General features: G+C 46.0%; 1 protein-coding gene across 8 annotated transcripts in view; it reads right to left on the reverse strand.

The window, feature by feature from the left end:
- CRTC3 (CREB regulated transcription coactivator 3) overlaps nucleotides 1-15,082 on the reverse strand; it is a 119,976-nt gene that overhangs the window by 50,248 nt on the left and 54,646 nt on the right. For all 8 annotated transcript variants that reach the window (XR_013365215.1, XR_013365212.1, XR_013365211.1 and 5 more), the window contains 3 exons: nucleotides 11,599-11,718; nucleotides 3,288-3,349; nucleotides 1,248-1,310 (listed from right to left, as the gene is read on the reverse strand). Coding sequence is in view for 2 of the 8 variants with exons in the window: in XM_077873036.1 (XP_077729162.1) it covers nucleotides 1,248-1,310; nucleotides 3,288-3,349; nucleotides 11,599-11,718 (245 nt within the window). In the remaining 6 variants the exon portion in view is untranslated. The remainder of the gene's footprint in view (nucleotides 1-1,247; nucleotides 1,311-3,287; nucleotides 3,350-11,598; nucleotides 11,719-15,082) is intronic.

Below are 15,082 nucleotides of genomic sequence, written 5' to 3' on the forward strand. Positions count from 1 at the left end.
CCACTGATCTACAACAAATTTCTGAAATTCTTCCAGATGGCTCCACATTCTACATAACCTTAACTCTAAGAGATGATTACTTATTTTTCTCATCCAAGGCTCAAACTATCTGCCATAAAAAGAATTTGTGAGAGACTTCAAATGAGCCCAAAATGCTACTCTGTGGTCTATTCCAGGTAACAGCCTCCCATGGCCATTAAGCCATGTGGCCTGACTGGGCACCATGGTGGTGTCGTGTTCTGATGAGGGCACAGGCAGTTTGCAACCTGTGTGAGACAGCAGGAAGACCACAGGGCCTGGGATCAGAGACCCCTGGGTTTGGATTTCAGCTCCTTTATAGATTCAAAGAGGTATAAGAGAACATCAATTAAATGCCGAGAGGCAACGAGGAAAATCTGAAAACAGCCTGGGTATTGGACAATATGAAGGAATCGCTGTTAATTTTAAGTGTAATAATGGCACTGTGGTTGTGTTTTCTTTAAAAGAAGTTCTTGTCAACCTTTCCGTTAGAGGTATTTACAGGTGCAATACTCTATCTAGCAGGGGTGGGGTGGGACTGGGGGGTGTATGGAAGAAAGGAGATGGCAATGTGTGGATAAGGACCAAAGTGGAAGGGTGGGCACGGGGACTTCTGGCAATGCTTTTCTCTCTTGTGTATGTTTTGTATTTTGCACTATGAATGTTTGGGTTTTTTTAATCCCAGTTCCATCACATGTTAGCTACGTTGCCTTGGACAAAGTATATCATTTAATCTCTTAAAAGAGAAAATAATATTCATTCTTGAAGGATGCTGTCAGGATTGAAAAAAAATGTCCTATGTAGAACACTTACACTGGAGCCCGGCCCAGAGTGATCAAGATACTAGTTAAGGCTGGGTGAGTGCAAATGCTTCCCTGTTTATTATAGATCATATATGATCCTCATGATCATTCCTCAACAGCAGTATTATTATCTTCCTTTTCTAGGTGAGTAAACTGAGCAATAAGCTATAACTTACTCAAAGTCACAAGGTAAGAGCCAACCCCATAGTCACTACCCTTGGGACCTCATCAATGTATTCTGTACTGTCTGTGCGGACATTCAATAAATGGTGGGAGAGTCAGGCTTTTTAAAAAAAAATACTTAATATAAACACAGGTGACACAAATAATCTCTAGCAATTGGAAGATATAAAAAGAACATCAGGACAATCAAATCGAATGGTCTTCTTCTTTACATTTCTTTCCACTAGCAATCAACCCAGGTACCTGTTAAGTGCAGATGTCAGCCTGAACCCAGGATGCTTTTCTTCTTTCCAAGGGTGCTGCTGCCTTTAAAAAAAAACCAGAATGACATAAAAAGTAAAGACGTTCAATTCACAGGAGCAAAGGGGAGCCTCGGGCCTGAGTTTGAGAACTGGCTCTTCTACTCACCTGGCTGCACAGGCTGGGAAAGTCACTTCAAATGCTCCACGCCTCATTCATTTTGCTCAACATTGTTAAAAGGAGGTCAGACTCCGTGATCTCTCTGATTCCTATGAGTCCTGATTTCCATGTTTAAAAACCACCACAGGGGTGCCTGGGTGGCTCAGTGGTTAAGCATCTGCCTTTGGCTCAGGTCGTGATCCCAGGACCCCAGAGTCCTGCATCAGGCTCCCCCTGGGGAGCCCGCTTCTCCCTCTGCCTCTCTCTCTGTGTCTCTCATGAATAAATAAATAAGATCTTTAAAAACTACCACAAATCCATGAGAACAGGATTAGCTAGCTGGGCATAGGAGGCTTGGTTTTGTTTTGTCTTAAAAAGGGCAGACGAACACCTTTGAAATAGTTCAAATCTATAACTGGTTCCTCTAGAGGGAATATGAGGTCTTTGTCCAGATGTGTGGAGAGTTAGCACTCAGGACACACCCTGAGAGTGAGGGGGCACCCCCGGAGTCCTGGAGGCAAAAACTGTCTTTCCATGTAGACAGCCACGAAGACAAACAGAACTGGCACAGGTGCCGGGTTCATGAAAACGTTACTCTAACTAATCCCAGTCACTGGGAAGCTACAGACATATTTTTCTTGGATACACATTTTCAAAGTATCAGTTTGGAGATTTTTATGAATTAAATTACAATACTGCATTTCTTCCATGACCTTGGATCCTGGGATGCTTGAGGGTAGTTGAAAACCTCCTAGGGGCAGAAGCCCCCTGTTATTCATCTTCATATGGACTTCCCAGGTCCTGACTATATTATTCACAGTATGTGCTCAATCAGGATTGGCCCAGAGAACAGATGGAGAGTCAACCTCAACACAGAGAACACTTTGAATGTCTTTTTTTGATATGTACATTTTTAATGTCTCCTAATCTGACTTGGTGATCTGAGAATGATACCACACAAGCAATGGATATACCAGTCTTTTCAGTTAGTTTTATGTTCTATAACCTTCTATACTCAAAAAAAAAAAAACCTCAGATTTTTTTTGTATATACCTTGTATACAAAAATACTCAGAGACCCTAAATCAAATCCACTGTGTAAATTACAGTTTGAGAAGCTTATTAAATCTTTCATTCTTTCCAACGGCTTACTAAGGCACCCTGAGCAAAGGCAGTTATTTTACGTCTCAAACATACGAATACCAAATCAGAGTATCCTTTTTTTTTTTTTAAGATTTTATTTATTTATTCATAGACACACAGAGAGAGAGAGGCAGAGACACAGGCAGAGGGAGAAGCAGGCCCCATGCAGGGAGTCTGATGTGGGACTCGATCCAGGGTCTCCAGGATCACACCCTGGGCTGCAGGCGGCGCTAAACTGCTGCGCCACCGGGGTTGCCCCAAATCAGAGTATCCTATCAGCATATGTAGTCCAAGTGTGCTTCCATTTGATTTTAAAGATGAAGATCTAGATTTTTTTTAAATGATTTTTCATCTTAGATTTCCATATGTATTTAGGATTCTATCTGGAAGACCTAAGTTTTCTAAGAGAAAACAAGATTCTGGGCACCTGGGTGGCTCAGTTGGTTAAGCATTTGCCTTCAGCTCAGGTCATGATCCTGGGGTCCTGGGACTGAGTCCCACATGGGTCTCCTGGCTCAGCAGGGAGTCTGCTTCTCCCTCTCCCTCTGCCCCTCCCCACTGCTCGTGTGTTCTCTCTCTCTCTCTCTCAAATAAATAAAATCTTTAAAAAAGAGAGAGAAAAAAAAAGAGAGAGAAAATATCAGATATTTCTAAAACAATATTCAGGGTGGATAAAATAAAATGAAACCATCGACAAACAACATGGCCCACCCCACCATATCTTTGAAAACAGCTTGCTTACCTTGGCCAACTCTCATCCAGGGGCTGTGAGGAGTAACTGGCTCCGAAAGTACTACCATCAAAGTGAAATTATTTCGTAAAGGAAAAATGAAATTAATGAAAAAGTGAAGCAGAATGAATAAGCCAGAATTATGGAGAGTTAAACATCCAAGTTTCTGGTTATTCTCTTTCTACACCAATGCTTTCTCTGATAAACTTCCTCTGGAAAACCTATTCCTCCCACCAGTGCCATCTTTGTGTGATTCATGTGGGGCCTTTTTTTTTTTTTTTTTTTTTTGCCTGTGTAATATCTTTTGTTTTGAAGAATTGCCCCCACCCTTCACCCCAAACCTGGTAAGGCCATCGTTCTGCATAGGCCCCTCTGTCCTGTGGGATATACCAGGCTCAGTATTTCTATTGTATCTTATACCTTTGGAAACAGTGATTGGCTCAGGGATGGGCTCATGGCACAAACCAGCCCAAGAAGTGTCTCAAGGGGAGAAAAGGGAGTCCCCTCAGTCAGGGTGATGAGCCTGAGAGTCATGTAAAAGCTCTTCAAGAAGAGAAAGCCTGTCCACGCAGGAAGTCAACACAGATGTGGCACCTCACAGATACACTCTTGATGCTACTGTATGAACCCCTGGACCTAGACCTTGTGCTTCCAGTATAAGCCAGTGAGTTTCCTTTTATCAAGCTGATGGTTCCTATTACTTATAACCAAAAGAGCTACATTAAATCAGTGGAGAAATGTTAACCTCCCTGGGTTGTCAGGGGCTCCATTCTATAAATTCTGTATTCTTCACGGGGTCTGGCATGCCTTGGAACATATTCCAGATGCACAGTGAAACACATGTGATGCTACACTATCCATGCTGAGAGCAGTAGAGCTGTTTGGTTAATTTAGTTAATTATAACCATAGAACAGTCTTTTTTTTTTTTTTTTTAATAGAACAGTCTTAAAATATTTTTAACCATGAGCCGCCTAGGTGGCACAGTCAGTTTAGTGACTAACTTGGGTTTTGGCTCAGGTCATGGGCTCAGGGTAGTGAAATGGAGCCCTGCGTTGGGTTCTGCCCTCAGTGTGGAGTCTGCTTGGGTTTCTCTCTCCCTCTGGCCCTCCCCCTGTTCTTTCTCTCTCTATAAAAATACATAAACAAATCTTAAATTAAAAAAAAATCATAATATTCTCCTGCTAAAAAATCCTTAATGGTTCTATGTAGAAGCCCTCACCTGCTTGGACTCAGGAGGGAATGGAGGGGCCTTATCATGCAGGTCTGGACTGGGTGTCTCAGGTGAGCCAGAATCTGGGATGAGTACAATGTGCATGAACAGGTTCTCAGTGATTTGGTGTGAAAGGACTCCTTTGCCAGGAGAAGTGTTATGATCCCAAGTTTCACTTCCTGTGTATTGGTTTTGTCTTATCCAGTTAGCTTATTCCTTCATCTGAATCGAAGTCAATACAGTAGAAGAGATTATTTTCAAAAAGATAAACATTTCTTCAACGTTAACTATTGGGCTTCATGTAGATGAAGTCCAAACCAGAATATGCCACAGGAGGGGACAGGAGAGGCAAAGGTGATCACGAAATAAGAAGCTTCCCCAAGAGATGAAGCACTCCAGCATCTTGGCCAATAGAGCCGTGAGTAAGGAGGCACTGACTCTCACCACCTCTGGTTATCTATTTTTCTATTCCTGCAGAGTTCGGTGAATCTCTGTCCAAAAAAGTATAATTTCATGAAGCAAGAGGTTACTGCTTCTCTCAGTACATTGCTCTCTTAAGTCCCCTTAGCTAGTACACTAACACAACTCAGTGCACAGGGACAGAATAGCAACATCATGATCAAACACCAATCATTTCAACGTTGAGGTTCCACTTAGCATTTTAGTCTTTCTGATGTATATTAACAACATGAACATGTAGTGATTTCCTAAAATTTATTTTTTACAGGGGTCTCACTATGTTGCCCAGGCTGAGGCGCAGTGGCCCTGACAGGAGCAATCAATCCCCCTGTGCACCTGCTCTGTTCCACCCTGGGCAGGCTCACCCCTCCTTAGGCAGTCAGGTGGGCCCCCCACTCCTGCCAGCCACTGTACTGGTGCCGAACTCAGCCTGAACACCCGGCCGGCATGGTGCACCACAGCCCAGAACTCCTGAGCTCAAGCCGTGGCCCCCTTGGCCTCCCGAGGCACTGGGGCCCAGGCAACCTGCCATGCCCAGCTGGGATTTTTAGGAAGAATAGGCTGAGGCATTAAGAGTGAAAAGATGTGCCCTGTGAGCATTCTTAATTCTGTCACACTTCATTTACTGAATATTTAAAAACCCAAGGACTGTTGGCATCAAGAGGACCACTAATGTTAGTGGCTTACAGTTGAAGTCAACTTGAGGGAAACCGAGAAAAGGTTATTTCTTCGGAAGATTTTGGAAAGCATCATTTGGGTGGCTTGGACAACTCCACAACACTGACAGGTCCAACAACGTAAAGGTGGGAAAAACAGCCTTATTTGTAAACTTGAATTTACCACGAATTCAACATTTTTGGAATGTCCACAAGCTGCCAGCAAGCGAACAGAAAAGCAGCTGGCACCAGGGTTTTTAAGGAGCCAGACAAGCTGGGTGTCCACGGCCCTGTTAGTCCGTCAGCCTAGGTTAAAAACGTCCAAACCTGCAACCTCTGCATCTGCCCCCACCCAGTGCCCCCAGTGCACTCCCCTCCAGCTTCTCTGCCTCCCATCCTGCCGTTCCCTGAGTTCTGTAGCCTCGTGGCCCACACTGCTGGTATAGGGACAGGCCGGGGAGGACCCCAGAGTCGCTGGGTGCCACACCGGGGGCAAAGGGTGGCAGCAGCACAGGAGGCTGGAGACATGGAGGGTAAGGGGGGGGTGCTTGAGGACACAGGGCTGGGCCCACCTGAGCTCACCTGGGGCAACCCCACACCAGTCTCTGGCTGTGCAGTCACTCACAAGCCCATGCCCCCCACTGCCAACAGCACATGAACCCCAGGTCCGAGTCTCCTCCTGCCACCTATTCAGCTTTACCTCTAAAGTACCTGAAACTCTACCTGAAAACCAACTCTTCCTCCTCCCTCGCCTCTGCCCCTTTACTAGTCTGTGTGCCACCATATTTCACGGACCACAGTGCTCCCCAGGTGCCCAGGGTTCTGGAGAGGAAGCTCCTCCTCGTGTGCCTGCCTCTCAGCCCACCGACATACAGGCAGTGTCAGAGGGAAGCTTCTTACTCACTCTTCCCCAAAGGAAGGGGAGTAGCTCTTCTGCCGATAAGACAGGACATCTGTTGGCCCACGTACCCATGGGTGGGGTCACTGAGCCACAGCGTCTCTCTTCTGTCCTGCCTGCCTCGTGGCTGGGAGAGCACAGCCAGGCTTCTTCTTTTGGCTTCCTCTTCCCATGTGCTAAGTGTACCTGAGGCCGGGCTCAGGGGAGGCCCTTCTAGAGGCAGCCTGGAAGCTGGCCATGTTCTCTCATAGCCCGGGGAACTCCGGGTTCTACCAGGGGCAGAGGTGGTGAGGCAGGCCTGTGCCCTTCCGTGCAGCTGGCGGGCCATGGGAACTCCGAGTCTGCTCAATAGAAACCCACCCACTGAGATGAGTTCCAGGGTCAGATTTAATACATAAAGCTCATCACAATTTGGTTCCTTCCTAATTTCTCAACCATGTCTTCACCATCACGCTATTTCCTCTTGTCCCTCATCCTCCAACTACGTCCTGCTAGAACACATCCTAAAGTCACATGTTCAGGGAAGTGTAGGAGCTCTTGCGTGTGGGAGGACCTGTTTCCCTTGGCATGTGAGTGACAACTAGGTGGCATGTGCAATTTTGAAGTCTGAGTACTTTCCCCTGAAAACTCCAGATCTCTGCCATTTTCTTGTCCTTTACAATGGAAATCACTGCTGGGTGTTAGGTAAAAATGGGGTTTTGTGCTCAAATAAATTTTGTTAGTCCTGGGGAAAAAGAGGACGTTTCTTAATGGCAGGGCTTCTTGGAGCTCTGAGTTGAACTGTGAAGCTCAGGCGGTGGACACAGAGGAGTGTTTCCTCAAACCTAACAGGCCACACACGTCAGAGAAACAGTGTTCTACAAACCAGTGCCCTAAAATTGTCATCTCATCATATGAAAAGAATCAAAGCAAAGCCTGTTCCAAAGAGGAAAGCCATTCCTAACTCTGGCAGGTCTTTATGCCTCTCTCTGCAAACTGTTTGCACTGGTTTCCCAGACACAATACGTTCTTGAACCTTGTTGGGAATATACATCAGGAATTCTCCAGATGTTTATTTTTCTCTCTCTCAAAACACATTTAGAGGAAGGCACTTGTTATGATTCTTCAGTGTGTCCCCTTCTTTTTCAATGTATATAATCTGCAGGTCTTAAGATAATACTGCGTCTGCTGCAAGTGTAGGTCAACTGTGCAGAAGTTCAGCAAGATGGGGTCTGGGAGCTGTGTCTGCTGCCCCCAAGGAGTGAGGAGGGCTGATGAAGGCATGAGCACTGGCAGAAAGGTAGAAGAGCCTCTATTCTGAGTCCTCAAGCCCAGGCCCCAGGCAGGGACCAGGCAATGCCCCTCCTGCATCCTGACTGTGGCCCCAGCCTAGAACCCAGCTGGACAGAGTCCCACTCTCTGCTTGTGGTGGCCGCCCACCGCAGAAGGAATCTCCCCGTGCCAGAGCTCTGTCTGTTGTGGCTGCCCACTCGGGGAGGAAGCCGGAATACTCATCAAACAATGTTCAGCTTATGTGAGACTGCATCACAGGACTGAACCCTTGTCTAGCTAGTCTGCTCCTTCTAGAATAACTTCCCAGCCAAGAAACAGCTGTAGGAAGAGACTTCTGAATACATTTTTTCTTTTTGTCCTAACAGAAGTTCAAGCCAGTGTTAACACTTTCAAATGACAAGTAGTGGGTAGCAGACGTTAAGGAGGTAAGAGGCACCCACGTGAAAGGCCACCATTTTAAGGAAATTATTTCTAAATCAAATGTGTGGCCATGAAAAGGAAAGATGGGATCTTTCTTCAAGTTCTCCTGAATCAATTATTATCTTCGACATAAAATCATTCCTCTCCTCCTATATTTCACAGGGAATTCATGGTCCCTGGAATCTACAGAAGAGATGCACTGTCCATCAACAGACAGGCCTAAGCTCAAGAGGCTTTTCTTTTTTAAAAAAAGATTTTATTTATTTATTCATGAGAGACACACAGAGAGAGAGAGAGGCAGAGACACAGGCAGAGAGAGAAGCAAGCTTCACGCAGGGAGCCTGATGTGGGACTCGATCCTGGGACTCTAGGATCATGCTCTGGGCCGAAGGCAGGCACTAAACAGCTGAGCCACCCAGGGATCCCCTCAAGAGGCTTTTCTGAATTAGCAGATGTCCAGTCCCCAGGCCCCAGTTAGGTGTTGAGGAAGAGCACACAGATGTCTCAGACCTGTACTGTGTGATGAATTTACCTGTGTATTAATTTGGTTTTTGCCTCCCCTCCCCTTTGGAAGTGACCTGCTTTTTGCTGTGGCCCTCACAAGGTAACCCGCACACAGGGTCAAGTTATACACTAGGATAAATCACCTGGAAGGAGGCAGAGTCCCCTAAACACACAGTGTCATCTCTCCTTCTGCGACTTTGCACAAGATATTCCTTCTGCATGGAACATTCCCTCTCCAGCTGTCTTCCTCTCCCGGTATCACTGACCACCACGTGTACTCATTTTCCTTAATCATTTTTTTACCTGTTTGCTGTCTGTCCCCTCTGTAAACCATGAAGGCAGGGACATGTCTTATTCACCACAGAGACTGCTGTGCTTAGAATAGTACTTGTACGGGGCGCCTGGGAGGCTCGGTGGGTGAAGCATCTGCCTTCTGCTCAGGGCATGATCCCAGGGTCCTGGGATTGAGTCCTGCCATCAGGCTCCCTGCTCCACGGGAAGCCTGCTTCTCCCTCTCACTCTGCCTGCCGCTCCCCGCTGCTCATGCTCTCTCTCTCAAATAAATAAATAAAATCTTAAAAAAACAAACAAAAAAACAAACCACAGAAAAGAACAGTACTTGTACAGAGAAGGGACTCTGTAGATACCTGCTGAATACACTAATACATTATCTCCTTACTTGTTGCTGATCCTTCAGGACTCAGATGTACCTCCAGAATGCCTTCCTGGTGCCCCAATACCGGCCCTGGCTGCCCCTCTTACAAGTTCACACAGCTGGAAGGGTCTCAGCTACAGCTCCCCACACTGTACTGTGACCACGGTGAGTAGCTTGCGGGCACGGGGCGTATTACACTTGCCCTTACACCTACAATGTCTACGCAGGGCCTAACACTAGTAAATACTTAACATTGTTTTTAAGTGAATGAACATTGTCCTCTGTGTCTTCCCTTCGATCCTCTTCCCTCCTCTTCTAAGTTATTCCTTTGGTTAAAAAAAGCTGGGAGTATGTGTACATACTTAGACCACTTGCTGCAAAAAGGATCTGAGATAGCTACAGATATAAACTTATAAACATGGCTATAAATGGGTCGTATACGTATTATAATACTTAGAATACCTACAGGAGAAAAACAGAATTGAGAAATTGGGAAAAGACACATTGTTAAATCAAGCCAAGAAATACTCAAAGTCTTTTGCTTGAAAATTCCCAGCAATCTAGACAATAGTTTGACGAACTTACTCCCCCTCGCGTATGAGCCTAAGGGGAAGGACCGGCTAAATTCTCTCCGTCGTGCGATCTATGTAGGCTAGTACACATCTCCAGGAGAAAACCTGCAGATTCAGTTATCATCTCCACCCTCCCTGACAGTGGTCACATAATACACAAGACTAGAAGTCAGGGTCTCTCATGGGCCAAATGTGGGTGGGCTCCTGGGGGTGGAAGGGAGGGGCGGAATGAACCTTCCCTGCCTCCAGACGGAAAGCTACAAGAAACCTGGGGCAGTGGGATCCCTGGGTGGCGCAGCGGTTTGGCGCCTGCCTTTGGCCCAGGGCACAATCCTGGAGACCTGGGATCGAATCCCACATCGGGCTCCCGGTGCATGGAGCCTGCTTCTCGCTCTGCCTGTGTCTCTGCGCCTCTCTCTCTCTCTCTCTCTGTGACTATCATAAATAAATAAAAATTAAAAAAAAAAAAAAAAAAAAGAAAAGAAACCTGGGGCAGAAGCCGTGTTCCCTCTGTGTGTCCTACAACCCCTCCCCCAGGGCCTTTCTTGACCCGGGTCCTGGGGCTGACCCACTCAGCAGAGCAGGGAGGCCAGAGGCCCACGCCAGGGGCTGGGCTTGCCCCGGGCTCAATCTGTGCCCTTCCAACCTCAGCACTGGAATCTTGGACAAATGACTCTGATGCTCAGTTTCCTCCTTGGAAAACAGGGGTTAACAAAAATGAACTACTCAGTGAGTTTTGAGGACTTACATGACACATCAATTGCCCAGCACAGCGCCTGGCATGGGTAGGTGCTCAGCAAACACGCGTGCCCTCCCCCCACTTCCTGGTTCTCGCGAGCCAGCTCTACCATCACTGCCAGGAATTCAGCTCTGCAGTAACACTCACCCCGCCTTCCTGTGCCTTCCTCCGCCGGCCCTCCTGGCACGCTGCTTCTCCGTCCTCTCCCACAAAACCCAGCTCAGTTCTGTGTGAGCACAGAACGGGTGGCCCAGCAGTGGCCGCCCCCCACACCCCCTTGGGGCCCCAGCCCCTGACAAATGAAATTATCAGGGGAATTCAAAATCCCCTTCTCGTTACTTCTACTTACTTAACAGCATAGGATTTGGCGTATGCACTGCATAAGAATCCTCCTAACTACCAGCTTTCTCTATCTTAGGGGTCACTTACTGAGTTTGGAACTCCATAAATAGAAGATCCTATGAAATTTCTTCTGTAAGTTCTTTTTTTTTTTTTTTTTTTCTTCTGTAAGTTCTAACGGCAGGTCACCAGGTCAACAGAAATGAAAATGAAGTCACATATCTGGATGTCTGTTTTAGCTCGATAGACTAACTCTCTCTACCTTGGTTCAAAGTCAGGCTTAGCTCCAACTTGGCTGCTTTCTGGAGAAAATGCTGAGGAGGCCTTGCAATGGGGCTGAATTATGGGTTGTTTGTGTTCAGTTCCTTTACTCAGCACTATCAATGTTTTCATCAAGTAAATACCCGAGATGATCTTTCCAATTTTTAGCTGCAGAGATGTTTCTAGTTTCCAACTCGTTTATTTTTATTGCCTCCATTCATCAGATAAAATGAAGGCTTTGAGGCCAAAGGCGAACTGTAGGGAAGAGAAGTCCTGAAAAACCTTTCCAACATTTTAAAACTCGTGCTGCCCTTAGACAATGAGCCAGAAAGGATATTTGTCGTGCCGGCTTGTCCCCAGACCTTCGGTGGAGAGGGTGAAAGCGGGTCCTGGCTGGCCTCTCCACCAGCCCGTGGTGGCGGGTCCCCCGGACGCTATCAGCCTGGTGAAGTGAGGGCTGCAGAGAGAAGGGACAGCGTTTGGCCTGTGACCATGAAATGGCTGCTCACCCTCAAGGCCAATAACTGGTAATGACAGCAGATGAAAAGACTGATTTCGGGTTTCTGCAAGTATTCTTGCCTGGGCCTCGCGTCAAGGCAAATTGAATCATGTAGCACCTGGGGCCATTTCTATACGATTACAGAGCAATCTGAAACAGTCTTCAGTGTGTGAGGGTGGAATCTGAAAGAATGATAATATTAAAAGCTGTCACAATTCAGAGGCAGGACTGTGGGTTCATACGTCACATCCCAGACATGCAGAAGTACACCTGAAATGCACAAGAAGTGTATTTAAGACAGAGATAAGCTGGATACCTATAGTGTCTGGAAATAGAATGGGACACCTTCAGACTGTGAACTATTTGTTCTGCACAGAGTCTTAAGTTTTTGATTGAACTGAAAATGCTTAAAAATTCAAGTTTGAGGCTCCCAGAGAAAACTCAAAGCCTTTGGCCATGCCAGTCTCACATTCCCACATTCCACGAGGCAGAAGGGACTGAAATGGAGAGTGGCTGCTCTCTGCAGGTGGGACACCCATTTTCATGCTTTCAATGCTTACACCAGACTGCCTGACTGACCTTCTATGCTAGACATTTGAGTTTGTAACACCCAAGTTAAGCAAAGAGAGAGGAATACTACCTCAACACAAGTTGAAGATGTGCAACTAATTATTCCCCAAAATGGAACAAGTGAAAATGTAAAGAGATTCAGGGCAAATCGTGCTCAATAAATCCAAAGTCCTTTGTTAATGGTGGCTTGGTGTATACTCATAACATGTTTGAGTCTGGCATCATAGATGGCAATCTTCTCAGTTGTTGAAGACCAAACACGAAGCTGGACCATTATATCACACATGGGATGTGTGGGCAACGTGTACACACTATTATGCAGGGGCTATGTTTGTGAAACATACAAAAACAGATGTTCTTTTATGTAAATTGAGTTATATGTAAATAGTTAGCTTACCCTGAACCGAATCCCACAACGAAGTATGTTTTTATAGGGGAGCTTCTTTTAGCTAAGAACTGGTAGTTAATTTTTCTTTCTTAAACGTGGATTTTCTCACATTGGATTTGAGGATGACTCCTATTTCTCCTGAATGGGCTGATAAAATGTCTGGGCTAATTGAGTCTAACAGTTCTAATCTATTTTTACAACCCAAATCTGTTAACTCCTAAAATAAAGAGGTCTTGGTGAGGAACAACTTCTGAGGGTAAGCGGGGTGTTGATCTCAGACAATACAGCACACTCTTCCAGGGAGTGACAAACTGAAATACCTTTGTAAATCAAGAGGATGCAAACCCACAGCACACCTTTTCAAGAGCCTGTTTACCCAGGAGACAGAAGGGACAAATGACTTTGTTCCAGGATAAAAGGGAGGATTCTCTGGTAATGTGACCAATATTCACTACAGTGATGTTAAATGTACTTGAAAACACAACATTTTCACCTAGAAATCTCAGAGTACAAATACTGCCAGACTGAGCTCCCAAGGGCCAGCCTACAGAAGTGGGCTGAGGGTCTTCAGAAGGACTTCTGAAAAAAGCAGAAAGTTCTTGGAATGTCTCCTAGACTTCCTATGACACACATACTTGCTATTTACACTTGCCTCTTTTGCATTAATCCCCATGGGCCTAAATCCTGTATTGCTACTTGGTCTCAGTTGGGGGACAGAGGTGGGGGATGGTCTCTGGTGACATTTTAATTTTCTTCTCTTTCTCACTGTGGCACTAACTGCAACTCTCCCCCTGTGGTAGCTGACCTTCCTCCAAACTTTATCTGGCTTTTTAACCCACAGGGACCTGCCTTGTGATAAAATGAACTCAAGCAGGTGTTCAGTCAGGGAAGCTGGACACTGAAGTGGACCCTGAGTGAGGAAGCCTGTGAAACACTATGGTGTCATGTTCACCAAGAGCTAAGATTCTGTTATTAAAAATGTATTTCTGAGGCCCTAGGTGGTTCAGTTAAGCCTCTGACTCTTGGTTTCGGCTCTGGTCATGATCTCAGGGTCGTGGAATTGCCTAGTGGGTAGTCTGCTTGGGACTCTCCCTCTGCCTCCCCCTGCTCATGCTCACTCTCCTCTTTCTCTCTCTCAAATAAAATAAAAATTTTTTTAAAATGTTATTTCTTAGGTCAACTTTAATACAAAAAAGAAGCAGAACCCTGGTTCCCTGAAGGCCAAGTAGCTCATGTTTCCTGTTCCTTTTCAAGTTGTATCCAGCTTTTACAAGGCTTGTACCCACAGAGCACATACATTTTTATGGTCTCTATTTTACACTTAATGTTGCTTTGCATACAATTTTCTGTATACTATGTAATCCTTATAGTTACTAATTCAGCAGGTACACAGTCCTTGGTTTCTCATGTTCATAAGGCCTACCCCCCATATTGTAGTTCAAAAACCATGTGATGTGGAGTCAAAGCAATGGTTCCAGCTCAAAACGCCTTACTTACTAGCAAGTCACTTCACCTTAATCTGTAAGGTGGAAATGATGCTGCTGCTAACTTCCTCACAGGCTCATTGAGAAAGTGAAATGAGATGAAGTGCAAGCTGCCCTATCCCAGGGTACTGAGTGTTACTGGCTGACATGTCCTCCCCCGCCCCCATTCACAGGTTGAAGCCCAAACCCTCAGGGTGACAGTCTATGGACCCAGAGCCTTCAGGAAGGTAATGAAAGTGAAATGAGGTAGTAAGGATGGGCTCTCATTCAATAGCACTGGTATCCGTATACAAAGAGGAAGAGGGGCAGCTGGGTGGCTCAATGGTTGAGCAACTATCTACCACTGGCTCAGGTCATGAGCGGGTCCTGGGATCAAGTCCCGCATCTGGCTCCCTACAGGGAGCCGGCTTCTCCCTGCCTATGTCTGTGCTTCTCTCTCTGTGTCTCTCATGAATAAATAAATAAAATCTTAAAAAAAAAAAAAAAGAAGAAGAAGAAGAGGAAGAGACAATAGGAACATATACACACAGGAGAAAGGCCGTGTGAGGACAAGAAGAGAGGACTCACCAGAAACCAACCCTGCTGACACCTTGACTTCAGACTATAGCCTCCAGAACTGTGAGAAAATAAATGTTAAGTTCCCCAGTGTGTGGTACTCTGATCCTGAAGCCCAAGTGGACTAAGAACACTGGGCATGAAGAGGAGGATGTGTGCGCAGGTGGCTGGACTCTGGGAAGCATCTTGGTCAGGGTGAGGCCACCCTACAGGGTCCTTTTATGGATCACAAGGGCAGCAGCACTATCAGTGGTTTACCCAGTATTCTGAGCCTCCAAAAGTATCTCCACGGCACCTAGATCTTAGTTAGGCAGCCATCTGCTGC

Source organism: Canis aureus, chromosome 2 (genome assembly GCF_053574225.1).
Source record: "Canis aureus isolate CA01 chromosome 2, VMU_Caureus_v.1.0, whole genome shotgun sequence".
Lineage (NCBI taxonomy): Eukaryota > Metazoa > Chordata > Mammalia > Carnivora > Canidae > Canis > Canis aureus.